The sequence below is a fragment of the Equus asinus genome, chromosome 1 (assembly GCF_041296235.1).
Source record: "Equus asinus isolate D_3611 breed Donkey chromosome 1, EquAss-T2T_v2, whole genome shotgun sequence".
NCBI classification, from domain to species: Eukaryota; Metazoa; Chordata; class Mammalia; order Perissodactyla; family Equidae; genus Equus; species Equus asinus.
The window spans coordinates 207,729,888-207,757,164 of NC_091790.1; the positions used below are offsets into that span (position 1 = coordinate 207,729,888).

General features: G+C 50.7%; 1 protein-coding gene across 5 annotated transcripts in view; it reads right to left on the reverse strand.

Moving 5' to 3' along the window:
* Window positions 1–27,277, reverse strand: part of PTPRN2 (protein tyrosine phosphatase receptor type N2) — a 945,556-nt gene that overhangs the window by 42,714 nt on the left and 875,565 nt on the right. For all 5 annotated transcript variants that reach the window (XM_044747547.2, XM_070516905.1, XM_070516912.1 and 2 more), the window contains 3 exons: window positions 22,343–22,490; window positions 7,161–7,234; window positions 163–240 (listed from right to left, as the gene is read on the reverse strand). In XM_044747547.2, coding sequence (XP_044603482.2) covers window positions 163–240; window positions 7,161–7,234; window positions 22,343–22,490 — 300 coding nt within the window. The remainder of the gene's footprint in view (window positions 1–162; window positions 241–7,160; window positions 7,235–22,342; window positions 22,491–27,277) is intronic.

Below are 27,277 nucleotides of genomic sequence, written 5' to 3' on the forward strand. Positions count from 1 at the left end.
AGGGACTATTTCAAGGTAGAGAGAGGAATACTTTCCCTCCTTTAGGTGGACGAGCACCTGAAAACAAGTGTGAATTGGCTTAATCAAACCCAAGGTGTTATTCACAATCAATTGATTAAGATCTTACTTTCAGAAACACAATTTTAATGAAAAAAGATTCACCTGCCAGAAGTCAGCCACGGTAGCAGGCAGTGGTCCCTGGGTGGCGATATATGCAGGATTCCTAGGGTCGTGATCCATCTGCAGAAACGACATTACAGCAACAAGTTTAGCTAAAAAGCTGGTCAAAAAATGAGGAGGGAAAACGGCGGTTAGGGTGGCTCGCCCTGCGCTGAATGCGACAGTGACACACTCTTGGAAGTGAGAAGACGCAGGCTGGTCTTCTTTGTTGCCCTTCCCGGCTCAAACGCGAGCTGGGGTTTTAGGTGGAGCCCGGGTGGTCTGGAGCCTGGAGCCTGGGCATCACGTCTGAATGCTTTTTCTACACCTGATATTGAGGGAACAGGAGTGGCAGCAGCAGAAAAAAAGACCAGTAGACCAAAGAGACCAGATGCCAATATGTGAATTGACCCACGTAACAGGCCAGGCTGAGGCAGAACGGCGGGATGAGGGCAGGAGAGGAGGGCGGCCCAACCAGCACCGGCAACACTTCCGTGGATGCGAGTGCTTGCCAAACAGCTGGCCACGTGTCTGCGGGAATGGCCTCCGAGCCCAGCCACAGGGCACGTGCAGGGCTCAAGGTAATGAGCCCAGTTGTTAGAACTGCAGGCGCTGGGCTGGGGAGAGGTGAAAGCTGCAATCTCAGCAGAGGGTGAGGCCACGGTTCCCCCAGGCCCGTGAACAACGCCTCAGGGTCCTGCCTCCCAGAAAGAGTTAACTCCTCTCACAGGGGGCTCGTTTCTGTTTACCCCGAAAGGGGCTCAGGCACAGCTGAGTCATGCCGCTGGGGTCTGCGGCCCAGTGTGGCAAGCACTTCCCAGGAGACGGGGCCCAGCCTTCCAGCAGCTAATTTCCTATTCTGTTTCTACAGTGCCAGACGAGAGATGAAAACAAACAAACAAAGAAGAACGAGTCGTGGGTTTTCCGGCCAGTTGATTTGTCCGAGTGCAGCCTGCGAGCCTCAATAGGGGAAGTTTGGCTTAAAAGACCTTAATTATAACATTTAACTCAAAGACTGACTAAGCAGGGGGAAAAAAAACAACAACAGGAGAATAAAGCCTGGAGAAGCAAACAGGATTAAAGCCTGGTCTGAGGGTTGTCAAATGAACGGGGCTCTCTCCCCTCAACGCCAAACCGTGGCCATCCTACGAGGACAGGGAGCCAGCAGGCGAGGTGTCAGCCAAGACCTCATCCCTCTCCTCCCCTCCCACACACCCCAAAAGGCACTGCAGAGACCACCCCAGCAGACAGGGTGGACTCTCACCTTTGTTTGGGAGAGCCGCTCGCTAATGAGACGTGCGCAGGTCTTTATTCTTTCACGTCCAGCACTAGAATGTCCTCTTGTGAGACCAGGGTTTCATTAAAGATTTAAAATGCTGTGTATTTTTAAAAGATAATTGTTGAGAATGCATTTCCCAACATTGTGAAAAATGATAAAGTCTGGACCGCACGTAATTCTGAGGTGACGCACAAGGATGTCAGCCGTAAACCCTGGTGCCACCTTAAAACACAGCTCTGCCTTTGGGTTTGAAGAAGAGCCATGTGAGGCCCTCTTCTCTGACAGCAATCTGGTGAATCCATGCTCACCCATCAAGACTTTCAGAGATGACGCTTGTCAGCATGAAAGGACGCACTGAGTGCACCTTATAATTATGTACCCCACGGAAGAGCGAAGAGCATAAAAGAACAGATGTAAGTTATTCAGACAGAACAACAACGTGACGCTGGCTCAGGGGTGGGGGAGCAGGAAAAGCGCTTTTTGTGTGTCTGATTTAGTGATTCGTAATTAAAACCGGACCTCGTTCTGAAATTCACCACAACACACACAATACAGGTAAAATTACGTTACTCTCTCTGAAAGCCCCAACTAAAATGTTTCAGTGGAAAAATGCTTAGCAGAAATAAGGAGTTTTGATTTTACAAAATATACGTTTGTTGAGGGTGACAGCTATTTATGGAGACCCCTGTCTCCTCCTTGCAAATAGTTCTGCATAAAAGTAAAACCCCACCTCCTTCTCAAATGTGCTTTTTTGCCCAAAGCAATTTAGAGAGCAACACATTTTTAAACTGTTAGTATGTTCAAACTGGCACACTTTCGCTGCTTCCAAAATGAGAAATGTGTGATTGAAAGTGGAATCTGCACAGCCTTCAGGAGGGTAAATAAAGCGAGTGTGGTGGCAGGTTCGAACTGTCACGGTGTTTCAGCTGCTTCCACTGTCGCCTGCTCAAGCCCCCAGGACAGGGAAGGAGGTGGGGTGAGGGGCAGCGGTGCACACCGTGGCCGGGCGCTCTCCACCTGCGACGCTGTCATGAGGCTGCCACTTGGATGGCAGTAAACAGCACACTGATCACAGAGTGGTGAAATGTGCCATCAGTTTAACAATAACTCAGAAGACAATCACAATTATTCCATGCACATCCTGTTGGACAGGAAACGATTCTGGGCAGAAGCACTTTGTGCATGAAGCAAATATGGGCCGCAGAAAGCCTTCCTGTGGTTTCGTGTAGTCTCGAACTGAGTAAAAGTAAAGCAAATATGTAACTAAATGAACGCAAGTTTTATCACATTTACGATTTCCCAGACAGGAGCAGTGTACCTAGAGGAAATCAAGTAAGTTTCCGCTCACACTGATTTTCCATCTGGGGCTTTTGGTGACAACCCCAACATGGCGGGTGTGTCTTCGTCCACTGCTCTCGATGGAAACAAACAGTGCCTGCAGCTTCCTCTGAGCTCTGTGCTTAATCTTCCTCCGTTCTTTCTCTTTGTCTCCCACTTCTTTGTGGTATACCTTCTATTTGTTCAAATGTTACATTCACAAGCATAAGCTCCATGACTGGGAAAAAGTCAGTTACTGTCTGGGCCTCGGTCTAGCATCCATGAAATGGGGTGGGAGGGGGAGAGCAGACTGGACAACATGATCTACCACCCTCAGCTCTGGGGTTCCACCCGTCTGTGCATGCAGACTCATCTGGGCGTGGGTGTGTGCTAGTGTTTTGGTGGTAAGCTTGAGGCCGTCAGTGAAAGCCTGTACACTTGTTAATCCAGCCGCCGCACTGTCAGGTGGCTGAGGCCTGTGGGGACAGGTCGGGTCCTCCATTGTGAGTTTGTAAGATGGAGGGGCTCCGCTTTGATGAACGCCAAGCTCACGTGCTTTCCAGCGGCCCAGAGTGGCTGGGCATCTGACCAAGTCCAGTGGCGCCATGATTAAGCATTTTCACCCCAAGAGGACCCTCTGCGGTAGCAGACCCTGCCCACACCATCAAACGTGACTTATTCCGAGGGGCTGCACGTCCGCGAGGGATACAGGGGGCTGGGGCCCGACTAAGGTTAACAGTATCATTCTGCTATATCATTTTACTATGGTTATTGTTCCTGTTTTTTGGAAAATGGAAAACCATCTGTTTGCATTGAACCTACTGTCCACGTGGCAGAGTGATTCTTATGAAGACACCAAAAGAACTAGGCATATTCCTATGAATTTCTAAATGTACAGTTAAAAGACTAAACTAGCAATTTGCCTTAAGCTGTAGAATGACAATTGTTAAATAAGCTGAGTGACTGGTTTTATCTTTAGAAACTCTAATCTGTATTAAAAAACTTTCCTTAATATTCCAAACAAAAATGATTTTAAAAACTAAGGATTCAGCATATCAAGACAAGGAACCCACGTTCCAAAGCCTCATGCCTGGTGGGGCTGCCTGCTGGTGTGGAGGTGAGGGGAGAGTGGGGTCTGCTCCCAGACCACCCGCGGCCTGGCAGCTGGGACCCGAAGTCTCAGGGAGGCCCTGGGCCGACCTCTGGGAGGGGTACGCCCAGGGCCACCCTCTTACGCTGAAATCTCACAGAGTGAACGTGTGTTACCTTTCTGTATTCCTACCTGCCCATCCTTGCACCTGCTTTTCCTGACATTTAAAGCAAATTTCACAGAACACTTTCTTGAAAACAAGCAAAAATCAAGCAAAATCCTGAGTGTTCAGGTCCCTTTTCCAGATGCTGAGTCTTCCTACGGGGATTTGCTGGGAAATTGCAGCTTCAATAATCAATGGGAGAGAGACTGACTTATCAATGGGAATTACTTTCCTGTTTTATTCTTATGAGTTGAGATTTATTTAAGCAAAATATGGAATATAAACTATAATTATACACACATAGACGTTTGCTTGTAAATATCCTCTAGGAACCAAAGAGTTGGCTCCCATATTTGGCCAATTTCTTACGATATTAGGGCAGCTGACCCACCATCCTTTTCTGAGGAGTCAATTTATACCTGCTTAAGTTAGTCCAAGGAATTCAGAATTAAAACTTCAAACAATTTTTTCTCCCTTAATAAACAGGAGAATGAAGAGTATGTTTATTTTCCAGTATTGCTGGGAATTTTGGACTTATTCCCGGTAATGAAACCTCTGCTGTTCTGAGCAACCGGTTGTGTTGACAACACTGCCCAGTCTGCGTCCTCAACAACAACCCAGCCGAGGTTTTAAACGTAGCTGATGGGTTTCTCAGACGCCCTACGTGGGAAAACAGAATTCCCTGTTACTTTCATGACCTCTGATTTAAAAGCAAAGACTGCACACGATTTACTACTGGGTAACTTCCCCGGAATTTAACGAGGACTAAGTACAAACATGACAGACGTGATTATCACGGTTTTCTGCACAGCGAGGGGCTTCTTGGGTTCTAATGGCGAGCTTTCATTCAACGGCTGCTGGCAGTCTCCTTACCATGGTACCTCCAGTAATTTCAGAGAGAGAAGGTACTGTGGATTTCTCCTAGTTCATTCTTACAACCCAAAATTGAAAAAAAAGGAATTGTAATATGGAATAAAGGAAAACACAAAAGATACCATAAAATGCCTTCTTTCTCTTGGCATCGCCTTCTGACCCCAGGCCCTGCCCAGTAAGGCCTGGGGAGGTTGTTCTGAATTTCCACTACTAGAAGCGGGACTGGGAATTGCACAGAAGCACAGGAATTCATGTAACCCTCCACAACACCCTTAACGCCCGTGGGTGTGAGGGTAACAGCCATTGGATGGTTTCTAAGGGTGACGCAGCTTCCGCACCGAGCACCCTTATCCACATCGAGACCAAACATTAGCCTGAAATAGCTCAGACACCTGGAAATTGGAGCCCGCAAAGTGAGGGAGAGCTGGGCGTGCCACACACTGAACTCTCCTTTTAGACTTGAAAATAGCTGCTTTCTCTCTCCTTCTGGCCCTGTCACATGGTTCATTCCAGGGACAAGGAACCCCACAGAAAGAACCCATGTCCTTGTTCTCCAGGCAGTTCGGAGCTGCCATCAACATGGCCCATGGGGTAGGGACAAGTATGGGCACCGACAAATCCCAACCTCACCAGAAATGACACTCCGTCCATGAAACGAGAGATTGGTAATCCAGTGAGGCTTAGGGTTGATTTTCTGAATTAGAACTGACAGAAGAGAACTAAACACATCACAGTGTGATGATTGAGAAAGACCGATTGAATGGCTCCAAGAGAGAACCTCACAACACAGATGGCACCAGTCCTTGAGGCCGACCTCTGCTGGAAGTAAGAAGTTACTCCTTCTTAAAAGTAACCACAGGTACGAAGGCCTGGGCTCAGGCGGGTGTAGACGGAGTGCAACAGACCAGCTGTTCACTTTGAATCCACTTTCTCACGGCAGAGTATGTTACCGTGTGCTCTCTCTGTTTGCTGTGAAGTGTCGGGAGACGGGATCTGACCCATGGCACACTGCAGTCTTATTAAATAATCAGCTTTATACAACAGGTGCACTGAAATCAATGGAGCCAACAACTGCGAACATGGTACCGCCCAGAACTCCTGCTTGAGATCAGGCTGTAAATGTTCTCCTCTAAAGCTAAGAACTGAAGGAACAGAAGGGGTGGCTAGGGCGCTGTAGGGTGCGTTTCACGAATCCAGAGATGACCGTCTCACTCAGCCGTCTACACCACCAGTAATCTCACTGCGTTAGTAGAATTGTGGATGTTGCTGCATCCCACATGCGCTATATTTGACTGTATGCAAATTTGAGATTTTAGCAAGATTTGACTCTTCCCTGAGGACCAACGTTGAGACACAGTTTAAAGTGGGGAACACCACCGTCAACCTCCCCCACAAATACACACCAACTCTCGACCTCTCTCTGCCACTGGTTTAAAACACCACCAACCACGCTCTCCACAAATACCCTGTCTTCAGACAGTGTCGTTTCCCTTTCTTCCCACCTACAGTCATCCCACCTTAGCTCTGGGCCATCACATCTCTGGACCCTTGCGCCTCCCTCTTCTGCACCCTCAGGCTCCGGGCTTCCCCCTTTCAGCCCCTTCCCACCAAGCTTCAGGACAGGAAGACTGTTGGGCTCACAGAATGAGAGGGGAGCTGCAGGATGAGGCCACGGTGGGTGCAGGCTGTGAGGAGCCTCTGGAAGCTGGAACGCCTGCTGGTCAGAGGGTCTGCCGCCGAGGGGGGTGAGCTGCTTTCTCCAGAGATGGAAAGCGCTTCCTCCAGCCCTTGGAGGGGCCGCTCCCAGAGGAGGCACAGCCCCAACCCTCTGCTGTCCTTGAAAGGAAGATCCCGCCCACCGGAGAATCGCAGGAAACAAGCCTGTAACTTCAAATCTGCCCCAGTGCCACCCATCATTTTGACAAGTGGCAGATTTGGGTCTGTGTTTTTCCGTTTCTCCTGAATAAACAGGGAACAAGTGTGTCTAGAGAAGGGGAGTGCAGCCAACTGTGATTTTCCCCTAAAAGTCCTGGGTTCTAGTCAGTAAGCCATCAGGTCGCTACTGTTGGACCGTCTAGATTCTGGGACCCAGGACAGGCTGGCGCCTGGTGAAGGGGTCCCAGGGAGTGGCCCACAGACCCAGCCCAGCCCAAGTGGTTAAGGCTAGTTACAAGCTTGTCACCCTGAGAAGGGCAGGGACTCGCTTTCCACGGAAAACGTTCCCTGAGCTCCAGCGGCGGTCGCGTACCCACTACCCCAGACAAAGCGGCAGTACTCACGATGGGGCTGGCGTTGATGTAGTCGGAGTTGCTGTGGCTGTTCTCTGATTTCAGCAGGATCCTGGAGTGATCGTCTGCAAGCAACCCAAGAGCAGAGTTAGACGCGCTTGTGGCCCGCAGCACCCAGGCCTCTGCGGAGATGGCGGGAGGGACCCCCCCTGGGCCGCCTGCCGCTGCCCCCGTCCTCCTCCAGGGGCTCTGCCTGACCCTCTGAGGGGCTCTTGAACGTGACTGCTCCCGTCCCTCCTCTGCGTGTGGTCCTTCAGCACGAGAGGCAGGGAATCAGCCGTGTGCCGGGAACCGAAAGTCTCACTTGGTGGAACCTAGATAGTCTCGTGTAAAGCTCAGATTCCAAGGTTTTATGTAGTATCTGCCTTTAATATAACAGACAAGTGGGGCAACATACAGTAAATAAACACAAACGTGAATGTTAGGCTATAGGCCAGCACTCAATATACAAAGTTTTGCAGCTGAAAAATGGTTAAATCCTTGAGATTACGGGAATTTAGTTTTAAAAGGAAAGTAAGAGAAAAAGAAAATGCAGACAGGAGGGAGCAGAGGAGGAATGTACGAGTGGAGACTCACTGACCTAAAATTGTGCCTCAAACAGGCAGAATAGTTTGTGGAATGTGGAAACCAGACACATCAGTGGGGATAAAGGACACGTGATTTGTCAAAGCTTCGTGTGTTTGATACACAAATTAGTCTTGATTTTGGCCCTGGAAGAACCACCCTCCTGTGTAGGGTGACATCCCTTTTTCCCTTGTTTTCAGGGACTTTCAAAGTGGGACCCTTGGGGGAAAGTCGAGGAGGGACCATGGGGCGCAGGGCAGTGCGTGGCTCAGCCTGGTAACGCCCAGGGTCGAGGGTGGAGGGACGCCCTCCAGAGTCCCTCCTGGTCCCTCCAGGGCCCCTGGGATGCAGCTGCCTTTCTCTCTGTTCTCTGCAAGGTGCTCTTGGAAACCAAAAGTCATGGAGCCTGAGAGAGCACTCAGCTCTGTAATCTTTGCTCCAGCGAATGCCTCTCGGTGGTCCGCACGACACCTATTTCTTTTCTTCGGAGAAAATGATGACAGCCTGGCCTGCAGCCTTGGCAGCAGGGTTTTCAGCCTCATGAGCCTTTCGCCCCGTTCCTGCCGCCCTGCAGGTTGGCCGCCTCTCCCCACTTACACAGACGCCTGGCCACCAGGAGGAAATGGCTCCCAGCCCTGAAAGCAGCTCGGGCAGATGCAACACAGGGAGATGCTGCCTCAGTCTGTGTTTCTTTCGTCTCTCTAGGAGATTTTATTTAACTTTTTTTTAAACAATTCTGGGGCTTGGGAAACTTGGCACATCCTATAACTGATTGAACCTGGGGAATCTTGGCTACTGGACTGGACGCCATCCTATCCGTCTTATTAAGATATTAATCTTAGCATTTTCCCAGCAGAGACGAGACAGAGGAGAAACATCTAGAGACGGGGAGAGAGTTCATACACTGCATGGTGTGTTCACAAGTCACACGTCACATGCACCTGAATGTTGTGGGCATGTTCTGAAGGTATTTTGACGGTACGTGCTCAACTGCCCAGCTAAGGTATGAATAATGATACAAAAACCCCACGCTGGGCATTGGGCTCCTGCACAAATTTATTCTTGAGTGAAAATAAGCAGTGGCAGGAAATTGAAATGAAATTTACCAGAAAAACTGGTCAACTCTGATGCCCTAATAGGCTATAAACAATACCCAAAACGGAGTTTAAGAGGCCCAGTTTCAGAGTGGGGTCGACCACGAGCGGCTCAGGAACAGGCGCCCTTTCCTGCACGATGCGCTGGGCTGACTGTTGCAGCTTATAAAGGATTCTGGAACAAAAGAGCAGGCCTTCTTGCTGCTTCCGGAGGGTTCTAGAGGGGCTCCTGCCTCATTGTAAACACTTAGCACACCAACTTCAGGCAGTGGTGGTAGTGGCAATTGGGACGGCTCCTAATTGTCTGAGAACCTAACAAAGAGCAGGGTCTCTGGGGAAAGGGAGGCAGGGGGACAGGGAAGAGGAACCAGAGGCCAGAATCTCCTGGCTTCAGAGGTCACGCTGGGAAGGTGCCCGAGAGAGCCAAGCGGCCTCCTGTGGAGCTGACAGGCACAGTCTTGGGGAGCCTCCGGGTCCCCTCATCTCCAAGGGGATGGCACCGCTCTGCCATGCCCTGCCAGCAACGGGGATCAGGGAAGAAGTGCCAGCTGGATTTTTCTAGTTGGAAAATTATGAAAATGCTTTGTAAGTTTGGGAGTGTCGGTGAAATAAAAATGCAGTCGAAGAGGTTGGCGCTCTGATGGTTAATGGGACAAACTATTCCGGGCACCTGAGCCTCTGCTGGCTGTGAGGACAGCTCACAGGCTCTCGAGCATCTTGTGAAGCACTGTTTCAGCTGCCTACCATTACCTGGAGGCCACCCTTTTAAAGACAGCACCAAGTCTGGGACAAGGGCTTCAAAAGCCTCAGAGTTCTGGCACCCTCCATCACATATTTGACTTTGTGGCAGCATGTTGGTTTTAAAATTAACAGTGAACTTATTTTGTTTTTAGTATTGGGCCATCTTGAACCTCCATTTGAAACGCGTGGAGCCATCCTGGAAGGGCCAGAGGGACACCGGCCAGAGTAAGTGGAGTGTAGACACCCAAAGCAAAGATGGTCCAGTGGATACTCCACCTTGCTGGGCAAATCTCTCAGCTATTTTGTGGTTCATTTCTTTCGTTCATCTTTTTTTTACAGAGATGTTATGGAGCCCATGAGATGACGTCAAGTTCTGAGTATGGCTGTCTTTATTCTCTGTACCACAAAGGGAGGGCAGGGTGACCTGGCAGGATTATGCAATTCAATCAAGGTCAACAAGTGAGGTGGAGGTGAAGCCAGGGCCAGGCTCGTGGGCAAATAATCCTCCCTCTCGCCTGTGCTCAACTGACTGAATGTTGTTCCCCTCATTGCCAGAATAAACACACCCGCCTAGCCTTGGGAGCAAATATAACATGCTGACCTCAACCACAGAGCGAGAATTTTTAACAACCTCGCACTTACATTTTGATTAAGAAGGGGGTGTGTTCTTTAAGATCTTAGTCTGAGACCTCACGTAGAAGCCAGGAAAACAGGGAAATTCAGGCAGAGTCTTCCTGTCTGCATCTGGTCCTATAACTCGGTTATTTTCCTCTAAGACGAGCCACAATCATAAGTTTTATCAAGGAGGGAAGGAGAAAAACACCTATTAAGAAGATAGTTGTTGCATTAAACTGCCGAGCGTGTTTCTATTCTGAACTCCTGAAGCAGTTAGGATGCACTGCCACCTTGTTCAGGAACAATATTTCAAATTCCTCCAGCCTCTATCTGTTCTAAATGTAGTTTCACATACATCACCCTCCTTCTTCCTGGAACACTGCTAAGAGCCCAGGGCTTGAATCCTAGCCTTGCCACCTACTAGCCAAGTGATACTTGAGTAAAATATTCAATATTTTAAAGTGTCAGATTTGTCACCCAAACCTTGGATAATGATATCTAGCTAATAGGGCTGTTGTGATAAATGGCGTTTATAAAGCGCTCACTGTAATGCCTGGCACACAGCAAGGAATTTAGGAACAAATTCAAGATTACAGATAGAAACATACCTAAATGATTAATAGTCAGCTGAACGGGGGAAGCTTATTTATGGTACATTGTGTTGTCAGTAAATACAGAATGATTGTCATAAATGCCAACAGAAGAAACAAGTTGTAGAGTCCCTTCTTGACTGTCCCTAGGGTTGGAACCCTTGAAGACAGCCAAACGAGGGTCCTCTGGCGGACACTGCAGCTTAATCCCTGATGGATTCCTTCTAACATGCGCCATCATCTAGAACCTCCCCATGTCCCCCGAGCCGCCGAAGGAGAGTGTGTGGACACACAGTGTGCAGGGACGTAACGGCGTCTTGTAACATGGCTCTCTAAGGAGAGTGTCTCCTTAGGCTTCCTGGTTGTGTTATTCCCACCCATCTAAGTGAACTGACATATACGGGCCAGCAGTCTTCACTCACTAGCCGATGCGTTCCTTGATGTTGCTGACAGTAACGCAAATTAGGCATCTGTAGAAGTCACTAGCTGACTCTGGTACTTGACAAGGGAATTTCTTCATCCAAGTGGTCTGCCAAATGTTCTCTTGGGGCTCTCCAGCTGTCTCAATTTTCTGTTAAGATTTAGATTACACCACGATGCTAGCTGGATGCCATTTTCTTCACTTTGGTGGTGTGGCTAGTGGAAATGTGGGGTGTGTCTGGTGAGGGTCAGCATTGTTCTGGAGGGTCAGGGACTGGGTCTTTAATGAAGCCCGTGCACTGGGATATGCTCAACAAACGGCATCAGTGACCACCAGCTCCTTCTCCGATTCACAGGTCCGTTGATGGGTTAGTATACTGCAAACACAGCCTGAAATCCCCGACCACCATCAGTCCACCAGCTGTTAGTGCTGGTCTAATGATTCTGGCCAATTACACAGAGAAACGTCTTTATTGTTTTGAACTTGTCAGAGTTGAGGGAAAGCAATACATTTTTACACTATGTTCGTTTCAAGACTCTGAGAAGCTAAATAGACGTCCTGTTTCTTTGCAGATCTGGAAACCTGAAGACAACAGTGTGCTCATGAAACACACTAGCTCTGAGTGGGGAGTTCTCTTTAGAAAGAAGGCTGGCTCAGGCTTCTTTCTGTAAGTGTCCCTTCCTCGGTCCGTCAGTAGGCAGGTGTTCTGCTCTTACTAAGCTTTTTGGAAACTCATAGCTCAAACTATTAGGATCATCAAACTTTTAAGAAGAAAAGCAACACGGTTCGGTGCCTCCTTGGGTCAGAACACAGTGCTGCACTTGGGCAAACTGGGGCGGCTGAGGTCCCAGATTCAGAACACCGTCCTACATGAAAGGGAGATGGTCCCATTCACCCACCCAGGAAGCTTGCTGCCTGTGGGAGAGCCATCACACAACACAGGGGCTCATGCTGGCTTCCCGGCTCCAAACATGCCAAGAGCATGTCTTGGCATCGCACCAGTGGCCTGAAATGTGGTCACAAGGCTTGGTCTCACATCTTGTTTCTTAAATACTTTCACCAGCATCTCTGCAGATCTCTCAAAAAGCAATCCCAAAATAGGATTGCTGACTAGCTAGGCAGGTGAATGACAGGCGGGTGCATCACAGCTGGTGGCCGCTGTAACTGCACGCTCACCTCACGGCTGCACACTCGTGTGGAAAAGGCACACCCTGGCATGCTGTGCACTGAGCAGGGCGCAGGCAGGAGCTGACTCCAGAGGTTTTGGGGGCCAGTGGCCTGGCCCCACCCACCTGGCCCCCGAGCTGTCTGGAGGCACCTTGTGTCAAAGGTTGAATTGTGTACCCCCACAAAAGACCCATTGGAGTCCTAACCCCAGCACCTTGGGTGTGACCTTGTTTGGAGATGGGGTCTGTTCAGAGGTGATCAGGCTGAAACGAGGTCACCTGGGCCCTAATCCGACACTACTGCTGTCCTTATTAAAGGGGAAGTTTGGACACAGAGACAGACGCAGAGGAGGACGATGTGAGGGCCCAGGGAGAAGACAGCGTCCGCAAGCTGAGGAGAGAGGGTGGAGCAGATGTTCCCTCAGCACCTGGGGGGGACCCAACCCCGCCAGTGCCAGAATCGGGACAATTAATTTCTGCTGTTTCAGCCCGGCCTGTGTTGCCTGGGACACACACCTGAGCCGGGTTCCTGGCTTTCTCACCACGTACCTGTTTGCCTTTTACCAAGTCACCTAGCCTCTTCCAGTGTCCTCATCTCTTCTAAACTAGACCATTGAATTTTCCTACCAGCTAAACAATAAGCTTTCTATGAGAAAATCGGCAGATTAACAAGAGGTCGCTCCTGTGAACTCGGGCCTGAGACAGGGGTCGGCACCCCCAGAACCTCAACCAACCCTGCTGAGTAAGTGGAAAGGGTGCTCCCGGACAGTCACCTTACAGTCCTAGCATGCACAGAGGTGACACCAGGGTGCCATTGTCACACAGAGGGCAAAGTGAGGAGGGGAGTAGCGGGGCAAAGCTTGCTGGCAGTAATTGTGTCCACAAGCACATGAACGATTCTGCATAATAAGGTGCATACACCAACCAAGCAAACCGCCCATCCGCACGGTTCTACGGAGACACCGTCAGTCAACAACACTGACAAGGAGTCTATGCTACGCAAGGGGCTGCCTCCCACAGCGGCTGAGACAAGGAGGTGCAAGACACGGGGACGGCAAGAGGACAGCCTCCAAGGACCCCACATGGGGGCAACTCACGCATTTAAACAAAACAGATAAAAGTTTGTGTTTTGTTGAGAACACATGATGTCACCAGAAAAGTATCCTGGCCTACATCTGTGCCGATGGAGGAGATTAAAGCCTGTTGTGGGGACAGACGGTTGTGACATTTGAAGGGGACCCAGGTGGCTGGAAGTGACCCCTGACCCTTTGGAATGGTGTCTGAGAACAGGCTTTGCCAACTAGGATGGTTCTGGAAAAGCGAAGGAAGAAAATTTGGCAGGAAACTTGCCAATTAACCATGATGGGCAGGTGGGAGGAACGCCCGAACAGCCTGCAGAACAAATGGTGTACATGGCCCAGAAGGGGAGTGGCGTTGAAGTGAGGCACAGAGGTCCTGGGGAGGGAGGAGCAGGAAAACAGTGGGGACAACACCTCACGTGCACCTGTGGCCAGGCACCTCCACTCAGATGGAGAGGCAGCCTCGCGGTGTCCCTGGGCCTCGTGGGCAGGCACAGGACCATGACAGCAAGGGGAGCTGATCTCAGTGGAAAGGAGAAAGCTCAGAAGGGGCAGGGCGCACTGCAGCCTCGAGGCGGGTGCTGTTCCACCCGCACGAAGTCAGGGCGGGGGCACGGGTTCAAGATGGATGAGAAGGGAGAGCCCCCAGCTGAGGAAGGAGGGGGTGCCTTCTGCTCTAAGGGACGTGCTGGAAGCTTCTTGAACCCCTTGGCGCTCGGCATTCTGTCAGCAGATAACCCCTCCTCTCCTGTCAGATGCACAAGTGTAGCCAGAAAGTCTGGTAACGCTGTTAGCCCTTGAGAAGTCTGTCTGGACGCTCAGAGGCCTGAAGCAACTGAGAAGGCTGCTGTCTGTGCTGAGAAGCAGCTGTGCTGGCCGGCTTCCCTGTTTCCTCATTCCCATCACAAGGCCAGCAGTTGACCTTATTGCCAGTGCGTTTTTTCACAAAAACGAATGTTTTCATGATGACTTTCTGACAGTTAGGGCAGAGATGACGGTGTGTGGATGCACAGCCAGGTGAGAGAGCCGGTCCCTGGCGGACGCAGCCGGGGCCGACTCTGCTCGCGCCTGCCAGTGTGCGTCTGTACCCTCGGAGTCCGAGCTTCCTGTGGCTGCTGTAACCAACTTCCACAGATCTAGTGGCCCACGTTGTTTATCACCTCACGGTTCTGCAGCTGTCTGAAGTGGATCTGCACTGGTGTCAGCCGTGCTGCTTCGTCTGGAGGCTCAGGAGAGAATCCATCTCCTGCCTTTTCCAGCTTCTAGATGCTGCCCGCGTTCCTGGCTGGCGGCCCCTCCCCTGTAGGGCCGTCCCGTCCTCCTCACATGGCAGCGTCGGCCTGCTCTCCTGCCTCCCTCTTTCATAGACCACTCTTATGATCATCCAGGATATTCTCCCTAATTTGAGGTCCTTTCATCAGCAATCTAGTTCCATCTGCAACCTTGATTCACCTTTGTCACATAAGGTGACACATTCACAGACTCCAGCACAGGGACATGGGCATCTTGGGGCGCTATTCTGTGTCCACACCCAGCAGAAGGACAAAGTGTAATCTGTCAGAGCCTCAGGGTCTCTCACAGGGCAAACGTGGACCTGTGATCCCAGCCACTGCCTGTTACAGACCAGGTGGCCGTGCGGACGACACTCTCCTGGTCCAGTTCTAGAAGACACCGCCGGGCGAGATCTGCATCATTGTGGGCAAAGACCACACCAACTGGACATCTTTTGGCAGCCTCATCTGCTAGGAAGTATAGCTGCTCCAGGCAAAGTGGAGTGAAGTGAATGATGAGAAGTGGTAGGAAGAACAAGGATGGGGAGCGGGGTTAGGAACAGGAAGCACAGCTTGTAAATTCCGATTTTCCTGCTAAAACTTGATGTCCTGGAAGTCTAAGTCAGCAACTGGTATTGCTATCCATCTGAATTGAACTCCCATAAGGAAAAAATTGCTAACTTGAGGATAACTGTGAGAGAAAAGTGGCCAAATCATCTTAAAGTTTTTGGTTGCCAAGAAAGAGAATGCTGGGCATTTAATATATAACCAGATGAGAGAATTTTGTTCCAGAGACACTAGAAGGGAGCCCAGCCAAAAGGAGATGGGAAACCCTAAAAATCAGAGTTATGATGACACAAGTGTAAATATCCCAAGTAAGAAAAGGAGAAACAAAGAAGCTGGCGTGGTTCACAATTTAGAAAGTCACGTACAGAAGATGGAAGGGGCTATCTGACAAAGGATGGACACAGACGAGGGGCCCGCAACTTGTGAGAAGGGCACCAGAGAGGCTGGCACCCCAGCAGGTTGGCGGTGCAAAATACAGAGGAGAAGAGTCCTTAGCTGTGTTTGTTAAAGCAAAAGATCTTACCAGGTAGGAAACCTCTGCCTGATGGAGCTGAAATCATTTTAACAGATAACCAAGAGAAAACCTGTTCAATTACCATTTGCCCTGGCCAGCTCTAAGAATGGAGAAGACAGAGTTAGGCAGCTGCTGGCTGGTGGGACAGCATTCACTGTCGAGGTTCTCACCACCGGCCAGGTGGACCAGATCAGGGTTTTACCAGTCTTGCAAGAGTGGCCGCAGATGCACGCCGGCCTGTCCCCTCAGCGTGGGGATGTGGAGACTGGCCACGCTGGTTCAGCCTCAGAGTGTCCCTGGGCATGAACAGAACAGGGAAAAAGAGCAGGTCTGGAAAGCAGGCAGGTGAGCTTCCCACAGACCTGCACAAAGGTAAGACTCCTCCCAGGGCAGTTTGAGGAGATGCAGAGAGGGAGTGGTGACCACCAGGAGAAGAGCAGCTTTGTTAGGGACGAGTCATGTTAGAACACAAGTGGGGGGAGTTTAAAATTAAAAAAATCAAACAGACGTAAAACCAAACTGCAGTTAGAACCCTGATTGCATCTGGTTAAAAAATAAACAAACAACGGTGCTAAAGGACATGATTGGAACATGGGAACCCTCAAGAGGGACCAGAATTAGATGATATTAGGGGATATTGTTCATTTTCTCTTATAACAGTGGGGTCACAGTTATGCAGGAGAATGTCCTTATTTTTTAGGAGACACAGGCTAAAGCATTTAGAAGTCTTGATGCCTGAAACTCACTGTGAAATAGTTCAACCAAAAAATAAATAAAGCGCACACACACAGCACACAAAAATGGCAAAATATGGAGTGGCTCTTGCTGAGTCTGGGGGGTGGGTCTTTAGGCACTCACCAAACGAGTGTTTCAACCTGAGCGTTTTAAAGCTTTTGCAGTAAAAAGCGTGGGGGAAATTCTGCCCAGCCAGCAGTAGTTCTTTGCAAAGGACAGGCCAACAGGAGCCCTCAGGAGGGGTGAGTGGGGCTGAGGGCGGATTCGGATTTCGCCGGAGGGCGGTCCTCTGTGGGGTCACCAGGGTGACCCTGGCCACTGACTTCACCTCCTTAAGCTCTGGCTCGTCTACTGCAATGTGGAGTTGATAACACAGGGCTTCCAGGCTTGATGGGATGCAAAGGAGACACCGCCTCTGCGGCATTTCACTCTGAGTCTGGGACGCAAGTGCTGGGGGAGCATTTGCAATACTGTTGGGGCCTCCAGGACGCCTGCCCACCTGGGCTGCACAGCAGGGCTCTAGGCAAAGCTTCAGTTCACAGAACAGCCACGGCAGGTTCCTTCAATGATCTGTGGCAGCGTGAGGGAGGTCTCCATAGGGCAGCGCCCGTACTCATCCTGTTGAATGTGTTTTTTTGTCAATCACTTGAAGACACGTAAAACTTGTTTATGAAATATGCAGATGAAGAAAAGCTGAGGGGGGAGGTGCTACGGTGAACCAGGAATCAAAATCTTCTTGATTTTGAACAAGGAGCAGTTCATTAGAGATGAATGTAAAAGCCTGTGAGTGAGGATGGGCGGGGGCTTGGGGGTCCTGGGTTAACTGCCGTCCTTGCAGAAAAGGCCCTGGATTTCAGATGATTGCAACCCCAGCACGAGCCAACCTGCCGTTGCCTATCGCACAATGACCGTGAACTTGCGCCAGATAAGGAAGAACGTCCAGACCAAGGAGGAAACACCCCCGATGTCTCGGCCCTCCTGAAGGGCTGCGCTCGCTCCCTCCGGGCGTGGATCACTTGAGTGTGTCCGTGAGACGTGGCCTTGCTGCTGGCTGGCCACCTCCTAGGTTCCAGTTCTTTCCACACACTCAGGTGCCCCCGATGCTAGGACTCCATAGGTAACACTGGTAAGTGAATGCTGAGAAGTGTGGACAGCCATGCTGCACGAGGTCAGACACCCTACAATCTAGGGCTGTGCTTCAGGAAGAGAAGTAAGAGAACGTCAGAGCCGAATCGTGAGCGGTCATGTCATACAGACAGCAGGGCAGCTTCCAGCCTGGTGCCAGCGCCTGCAGGTCTCAGAGGCGGGGAGCTCACGTCGGTGGACACATGCTCATGTTGGTGGACACACACTCACGGCGGTGGACACGCACTCACGGCCGAGGACACCACTTTTAGGCGGTCTCTGCTCTCCGAGTGTAGCCTGATGCGAATGACTCCATGGGCTTCTAAAACGCTGGGTTTGCCTCTTTCCTGCTCCCCTTAAAAAATATCCTTCAGTCTCAGGCAGCTCCTGTCTGTGATGTACCAAAGAAAAAAGCTCGCACAGAATTTGCTGGGATGTTTTCTTTTCAGCACCAACAAACCCACAGCCTTCCTGAGTCCTGAAGCAGAGATTCAGGCTCTGAGACCGGAAAACGGGGGAGAAAGAAGGCCCAGCCAGGAACGCTTCTCAATGTGCAACTTTGCTGCGACGTGGGACGTATGTCTGGAGCCGCCTATACGAGAGGAAAGGGAACTCCGGCTGCTTGTCAGTCAGGAGCACCCTCCACCGGCTGCTCGTTAGAGGCACCCAGGGGAAGCCTCGGTCACCCAGAGGCGACTAAAGAAGACAGTCCTCCCCCAGGATTCTCCTCAGAGTTGGAAAAAAACATGTGACCCAAAGGTTTGTTTGGAAAGAAATTCCCTTCTGTGTGTTTAAGGAAAGCGATGCTTGGCCAACGTACTGCGTCCTGGTGTGTATTTCAAATATTCGTTTCTGTAGAAGTTTGAAATTTGTGTACATTTTTCCAACACAGAAGTTCTAGGGCGAGTCCACAAAGCGTATGAGGTGCAGCGTCCTGCCAGTACCGAGGATGTGGGTTTACACCCCGTGTCCTCACCTGACAGATGGAGGGGTGATTCCCGGGAAGCTCAGAGGGGACAGGCCTCCAGGGAGGTGGTGGCACACGCTCAGTCGTTCACACACGGGCCAGTGCCACCCAGGTGCCCTGACTGGAAACAGAAGGGCACAGTCTGCCGTCGTGCCCCCGGCTGCACCTGCAGGGCAGGGCGGGACACCAATGGCTGCGCTTGTGAAACTGAGTGGAATCTCTTTAGCAACAGCCCAATTAGCAGATGGCTACATCGTGCATCTCTCTCTCTGTCTCCACGTATCTGGGTCTTTAGCTTTTCATTCTCTCTGGTTTCACTGTTTCTGTTACTGTTTTTGCGTCTCTGTCTATTTCTCTGTTATTATAACACAGAATCAAAACTATTTTTTCGTTTAAGGTGGTACACTAAAATAGCATCATATTCCTGTTCTTAATTGAAAAAGCAGATGGGCGGAATATTGCATAATTCTCTTTAAAAATGCAAAAAAATTTGAAAAGCATATTAAACTCTAAAAACTTCTGAGGTGGTATAACTAAACCCAGCACAGCACCAGTCGAGCATCTCATAAATGCCAGTCGCCTTCTCCTTTGAACAATAATTCGGACGTAGCTAGACTCTCCAGGCTGTGAGAGATCCAGTCACCAGCCCAGCCACTTCCGAATTTCCCACGCAACCTGCCAGCCAAGACGCCTTCCAGCCTGAGCTGGAACAGTCCCAGTGCCGGGTGGCAGGAGAGGCATTTCAGACGGGAACCAAACGAGTGAAGACGGAAGGTGGGAGGAGCAGCGAGCATGAGGTCGCCCTCCGGGTCGAGTGGAGGGACAGGTTGGGAGAAGCCAGAGGGGTTGAGATGGGTCAGCGTGGCGGGGCAGGAGCAGGGCTGGCTCAAAGGACAGGAGCTGGAAGTGGGAAGATGGGAGGCCTAGGGGCTGAGGGTCCAGGCCAGGGGTGGGAGTGAGCAGAGAAGACCCGGCAGGACCTTCAAATTGAGAAATGAGGGAACTTGCTGGAAGCGATGGGAGAGGATATGGCAAAAGATACGGCAAATGCAGAGAGGAAGGCAGCTCTAGGGTTTCCACGAAAGAATGGTGACACTCCTGCCAAAGCACGGATGCTGGGGGAGCACCCTTCCCACCACGCAGCGCTGGTCTACCCGTTTATGGGGCGTGGACCTTGGCCTTCAGAGACAGGAGCCGCATGGAGGCCGCCCTCCCCTGCACCTCACAGGTCTGTGACGAGGTGACGGCTGGACAACAGAAAGCAGGCTTCAGAAGGAGGAGGTCGTTCTCTCTGGTGGAGTCTGGCGAGGCCCACAAGAGCTGAAGTGATGTCTCTGCCCAGTCTCCTGCTGGGAAAGGCATGCGGGCAGAACCGGAGATGATTTCCTTTTGAGTTAAGGCCAGTGGTGTGGAGAACTAAGGAGGTGACACGAGTTTGCTCCAAGTAGACCCGTTTATCCACAGAAATACCTTAATCCACCCACTCTCTCAACAGTGTGCCTGCCTCACCCTGGCTTCCCGCACGGACCTTCAACCCCGCCCACAGAGCTGCCCTGGGTGGGCACATCCTGACAGACGGGGGTCAGGCGGCTGGGACAGTGGCACGGGCCAAGTTCAGGTGGCTTCCTTCCAGCTCCCAGCGCCAGAGCCAACCAAGAAAATGTTCCTCTTCTCAGGCTTTGCTCTGGCCCAAGGACGGCAGGCCCGAGGATCTGGCTAAAGGGCGACATGGGGCTCCCAGGGCCCTCGAGGTGGCCCTGCCTCGCAGCCGAGGACAGGACGCTCTACCATCACTGAAGTCCTGCCTGTGGACCCACCGCTGAGCACAGAGACCGAGCCCAGAGGCCACACGGGCTGCAGGGCACGTGGATGGGAGCACCATTGCGCGTCTGCCATGTGCTGGTTGTCACTAAGGGATGGGGCGCTGGAGGGAAGGCTTTGAATTTTACTAATTCCCGTAGGAGACCCGATAACCCAAGTAAACAAGCAGACCCCTGGCAGACACTCTATCCAAGCTCACTGAGTGTCCATTTGCCCCAAACAGCAGTTATCCAAGACCCATGGGAAGTCTCCCCCACCCCCTCCTCCTTCCCGTCTCCCCATCTGGATCGTCTTTGAGGACGGCGACCACACTGGGCCCACTGGACGTCTCTGCGTCTGTCAGTGGCCCCTGGCATGCAGCAGGTACTTAATAAATACCTGTTAGTCAATTGAATGTATTATTATTTTTTTTGCTTTTCTTCTAGAAATAAAACTTTCAATTGCAACACTCCCATTTTTAGAGCTCTTTAGGGAAAAACCCCCTCAGACCTCAAGGAAACGGAGCACCTGGTCTGAACACTAAGTTGTTACGAAACACTGATGCAGGAAGTGTGTTCAGATTCCACGAAGGTTTGTAATTCCAGGTGACTGTCAAGAGCAACACAAGTTCTAGCTTTTGGCCTTTCTGACCTGTAAACACTGGTCAAATTGCTGTCATTTCCCATCAGGGAGAAGTCACAGCTGCCTCTCCCAGGCCAGCTGAGCACGGGGCTGTTGGGACAAGAGCCCAGCTCTAGCTTTGGAGGCACCGTGGCTGTGGTCCCATGACTGGTGGTCCCCAGACTGGTTCCAAAGGGCTGGGACAGGGGCCTGTGACACAGGGGTGCTGTCTCCATGGTGGACGCTGATCTGGCCTGCTGAGGTTGAGAGTGGCTTTGCTGTGCCCTCGAAAATGTCAGTCGACCAAGTACATTTTATTATGTCTGAAGAATGCACGAATTCCTCTCCTGTTAAGGTTATGAGGATAGTCAGTGGGTATCACACACACACACACACACACACACGGATCACTCATGAAGGTCACATTCAGTGAGTGTCTATTTGTGTCACACATGCCTAAGACCCCATGCCCCCCCGCAGGGTGGGTTTATGTGTTAAGCAAAGTCCAAACCTGGCCTGGAACCTGCTTGAGCGCCTGCTAGGACGTTGGTGCATCACAACTTGGTGACACGAGGAAGCCGCTCCAGGTCGGCGGGAAGAGACATAGACTCGGCTGGTCTGTCCGTTCATGTCCTCTGTGTTGGGCTGTGTATCTGCAAGTCGCTTACACATCACGCACTGCGCACAATCTAAGACTGTGTCTTCTACTTGATGCAAGCTGCTTTAAAGACCTGGAATCTTTCTGTGTCTCCATTTTCTGCCAATGGTTCTAGCCAGATAGGAGGTCCTCAGTCACACTTGTTGAAATAATTGCAAGGTTGAAAATTGCTGTGGTGGCTCCACTACCCGCTTTGTGCCTACAACGCTAACTCCTTCGTCTAATCCTCACAGTCCCAACACTTCAAGGACGGCTGTGGGGCCCCAGTTATGGATGAAGAACAGGCTCAGAGAGGTTAAGAAGGGAGTCTGAAATCACACAGTAACAGCAAACAGAGCAAGTACTCACTGGGGCTGTATGTCTCCCCTGTGGTTTCAGGACTATGCCACTGGACCACAAAGGAAGAGACTGATTCTCTGTTTTCAGGCTGGGACGGCCTCACAGGGGTGATGAGTACACCCGTCTCAAAGTGAGAGGACAGTTTGCTGGTAGACAGGGCGCCCGGTGGGGAGGAGCGGGGAAGGGCTTTCCAGCCCTTGAGGACGTCAGCAGAAAAATGATGAGGGAATAGGCAGGTGCAGCCTGTCCCCACGGATAACTCATGGGCTCCTCCCCCCGCCCGGAGCTCTCGGGCTGAGTACGTACAGGTCAGCACCGCCGGGCAGCGGTTCTTCGGCATGTTCTCCTCCCTCTGGGCCACGAGCGAGCTGTTGGGCTCCGCCTGGTAGGCACATAGCGCCTCCCACTCCTTCTCCAGCCGGTTTTTGTTCTTCAAGTGGTCCTCCATGTAGGCCTGAAGTGGAAAGCACAGAATCAGGGAGCGTCACGGGGAACAGGGTCCTGACCCTGGACGTGATCGGGGACACCAGGTGGCCGGCAGAGGGTGGGACCACGTTTCACCTGCAAGGACGAGTTAGGGAGCTGGTTCACATTAGATCTAGCAGGAACACGGACCAACCAGAGGCGCAAAGGCTTTCACATGTTCTGTTTGTCGGCCCAAAGGTGTTCATGCTGTGTTTACTGAGGGTGCTCAGATTATGACGTCGCCTCTTCAGCTACCATGAACTGAGTGCGGAAGAAAGACATACACACGGCAGATCAGACTCTATTAACCACAGAAAACTGGTGCAGAGAATGTGTCCAGCCCAGGGTGAGAGACCGGGATGGCAGCAGCCAGGGAGGTTTACTGAGCTGTGCTGTGGGGACAGCGACAGGCATGGGTGCAGGTGGCAGGACAACGGGGATGGCAGGGGTGGGGGGCGGGGCATCTGGGCTCCGCGGTGGGGAGTCAGGGAGGCTGGGAGCAGGACATGTAGGCTGCACCTCTGTGCATCGACACTCGAGGGAGAACACTGCTCTCTGTCAAAGACGGAACAAACATAGCTGCGTAAAACAGTTCAGGCAACGTCACACGGGAAGAGACAGAAGCTGTGGCGGAGTAAAGAAACAGGGCCAACAAAAGCCGTGGATAAACCTCAGTCCTGGAAAGCATCTCAGAAAATGATGTTGTGCATTGAAAGTCCTTCATTTTCTTTTTCTCTTTCTCAGAGAACCACCCGTGACTAACACACACTATGTTGCAATAGTTGCTTGAAATTATTTCACAGAAAACTATAAAACACACCATTTGAAAAGGATCTTATATTGCCAATCAAACTCACGTCACAGTGGTGAATTCAGAAAGCCTCTCAGATGGAGATGGGAATCGACCCCTCGAGATCCTCTAGAACTGCGGGGGACGCGTCCAGCGGGTCATCCCAGTGAGGACAGACCGAGGGACCAGACCTCTTCTGCTTTTCTGGCAGAGGAGGGTGTGCTCAGAGAGAGCGCTGTTACTTAATTAAGGGAGGTCGTTTCTTCAGATATGTGCTAATAACACACAACGGAAGTGAGAAAGCCCCCCAGCCCTACCGTGTGTATAGGATCACGTGTGCCCCTCGGGTATTGGGAAGGGGTTCTGGGATCAGCTCCCACTCAAGGACAGCAGTCATGTCACACATTTTAATTCCAGGGCCAGCAAGGCCAGACCAGTCTCTTGGTAGGGCTTCTCTGGTTCCCATTTCTGTTTGCACACAAGCCGTTTTCCTTATAATTGGCCTGCTTTCCTGAATCCTCTGGGTGTGATGCGTTTAAGATACTGAGCTGCTCTGATGTGTGCAAAATGTTAAACAGCCGGTGGTGCTAAAAAAACAAAAACAAAAACAATGAAGCCCAATGTTTTGACCCTCGGCTGCTCCGATCTTAATTTTCTGGGCACTTGTCTGTCGGCGGTGACTACCAGGAGACGTACACAAGGAAACAAAGGCCTCTGGAACGTTCCCTCCACAAAGACACCCGTGCCGGCCCAGTCTACGCATTCTTATCGATCCGTTCAGTGGAGAAACGACGGTGATTTTAAGGAAAAGCATTTCAAAGGACCAAACCCAGCTGCATTATTGTGCCCAAAGGAGATACTGGTCTCGTCCCCTAGCATCTTGTTTGTGGGTTTTCTTTTTTTTAAGATTAGCCCTGAGCTAACAGCTGTTGCCAGTCTTTTTTTCTTCCTCTTCTTCTCCCCAAAGCCCCCAGTTCATAGTTGCATATCCCAGTTATAGGTCCTGCTGGCTCTGCTGTGTGGGACGCTGCCTCAGTGTGGCCTGATGAGCGGTGCCACGTCGGTGCCCAGGATCCAAACTGGTGAAACCCTGGGCCGCTGAGGCAGAGTGCGCGAACTTAACCCCTTGGCCACAGGGCCGGCCCCTGTGGGTTTTCAAAGTGTCATGTGTAGACACAGGTTTTCAAATATATCCACAGACAAAATAAAAGATACACACACACATGCATGCGCGCACACACACACACACACACGCATGTGGGGCCAGGGCTTCAGTGCTCAGGCACCCCAGTGTCAAGCTGAGGTGTATGCCCTTTCCACATTTGCCCCCCGACACCTCTGTCAGCCCTCCCTCGTCCCTCCCTCCAATCGACACTCAGCTCAGTTCACTCCGAGGGCGCCAATGGGCCTGCTTTTGCCTCCTTCCCCACCAACTGCCCTTGGCCATCCCTTGCTCATTGGCACGCACTGCAGGGGGTGGGCAGAGACAGGTGGGGAGAGGAAGGCAAGGGAGAAGCACCTGGAAAAGGAAGAAAACTCAAATCAGACGGTTGTGCTAGATTCCCACACCTCTTACCAAAGTTTTGACTAGAGCTGACTTTCATTGTTTTGTATTATGCATTCAACCAACACTACTCTATCCATGTTGATTCGACTCACATGTGCATCAACACATGTGTGCTGAACCAGCGCACGGAAAGCTGGGTGCCCTGGGTGGGCGCAGTGGGAGAGGAGGAATCACCCTCAGGTTCACCTGGCTCAGCAGCTGAGCCCCTGACCCTGGCAGCCAGCGAGGGGCTAGAAGTGACCAGAAGTGGGGCCTAGGTGGTCATTGTCCTACATCCCCCAGATCCCAGACGGCCTTTCATGCAGATGACCGAGCAACTCAAGGGCCACACTGTGCACACCTTTCCATGGCACACTCGAACCTCGGAGGCACCCCCTTCTTACGAACAGAAACATCATGGCTGCTCCAAGCAAAGGACATGAATTTGCCCCCTCCCTGGGCCAGCCCTGACGCTGCCACCTCTGCCCACACGGCCCGCAGGGTTCTTTACCTGGGGAAGTGGCAAATTTAATGCCTCAGTGTGGAAAATGTAAGTGATAAACTGCTTGCTTTTGAGACAATCATTATGGCATAGCAAATAAATATTTTGTACTGAAGATATCCTAATAAGGACATTTTTGCATGATCCAATATTTAAGTTTTGTGAAAACAGTCACTAGCTTACCTAGCCTAAAACACCGTGTGTGAGGGGAGCCCAGGAGGGAGGGCTCGTTCTGGTGAGAGTGTGCCATTTCAGTGTTTCTGTAGTTACTTTTCTCAAGATCGGTTAACGTACAGTCTCACAAATAGATATAAAATGGTTCCTGGTACAATGATTTTGGGTCCTCGTTTTTCTTTGGAAAATGCTCTTTTCACAAAATCCATCACGAATGAATGAGCTTCTTTCAATAAAAGATGATGGATTCTAAAATGAGGAACCTTGGCAGGTTTAATCCCATCTCAAATACTGTCTGCAAAGGGTGCACTGGATATTATCTTAATTCCTGTAAATAGCAGCTGCTTAAATGTTCACATTTATTTTAACTATGGGAAGTGAAATCATGCTGCAAGTTCATTTAAACTCTAAATTTACGGCAAGAAATACGGACCGGGACTCTGGTGCAGAAGCTTGGGTGGTGGGAGGGAGGAAAGAGTAGGTACGGACTTCTCTTTTCTCGTTGAGAATTAAGTCCTCTAAAGCTGTGCTGTACTCGACCCATCACAACTGAGATGAATTTCTCGTTCTCTCAGCTCGTCTCACTCCCGTAGTCAGTTTGTCCAGTTCTGGTCGTCTCGATTTGACCTGTTCTCTGTTTTCCTATTAATATTCTTATGAAGCATCATTTATTATATTAAACTGATGTACTTTCCCATCCGTGTCTGAGGAGGCTTCCCTCTTTCCTGTTTGTGGGTAAGATGCTTTTCTTCTGTGACTTGAGAGCGTCGTTTCACGTGGTCTGTGGGGAATCTAGGCCTTGGTAGCAAAACAACATGGTTTAAACAAAAACAAAAACAAAAACAAAAAATGCCACAATAACTTAATACTCTGGGGTCCTGGGGCTGGCCCCGTGGCAGAGTGGTTAGGTTCACGCATTCCACTGTGGCGGCCCAGGGTTTTGCCGTTCCGATCCTGGGCGCGGACATGGCACCACTCATCAGGCCACACTGGGGCAGCGTCCCACGTGTCACAACTAGAAGGACGCACAACTAAAATATACAACTATGTACTGGGGGGATTTGGTGAGAGAGCAGAAAGAAAAAAAAAGACACTATGAGGTCCTTTCTCTTCAAGGATGAGAAGCATGAGTTAGAACAGGTATAGTAATCCTCCTCAGACGTAGTCACTTTCTAGAATAATTAGGTAAATTAGCATGTAATTTAAACACTACTCACGTTCTTTCCCCCAGTGGGCATTTAGCTGTAGGTGTTTTAAAAACTGACATTTAAAATACTTTTCTTCTATACAAATGCTTGTATGTGCAAGGGAATGTGGTGGCAATGATGGGAGGGCTTACTTTTTAAAAAAAATTGTAACTTTTCTGGGGCCAGCCCCGTGGCCAAGTGGTCAAGTCTGCGTGTTCTGCTTCGGCGGCCCAGGGTTTCACCTGTTCGGATCCTGGATGCAGACATGGTACCGCTCATGAAGCCATGCTGAGGTGGCATCTCACATAGCAGAACTAGAAGGACGTACAACTAGGATATACAACCATAAACTAGGGGGCTTTGGGGAGAAGAAGAAGAAGAAAAAAAACGAAGATTGGCAACAGATGTTAGCTCAGGGGCCAATCTTTAACAAAAAAAAATTGTAACTTTTTATTACATAAATAGCACACATAGAAAATCATAGGAAATGACGATAAGCAGGATGAAAACAAGAACTGCTAATAGCTCCACGTCAGAGCTAACAGCGAGGCTTGGAGAAACACCACCCTGTAGACGC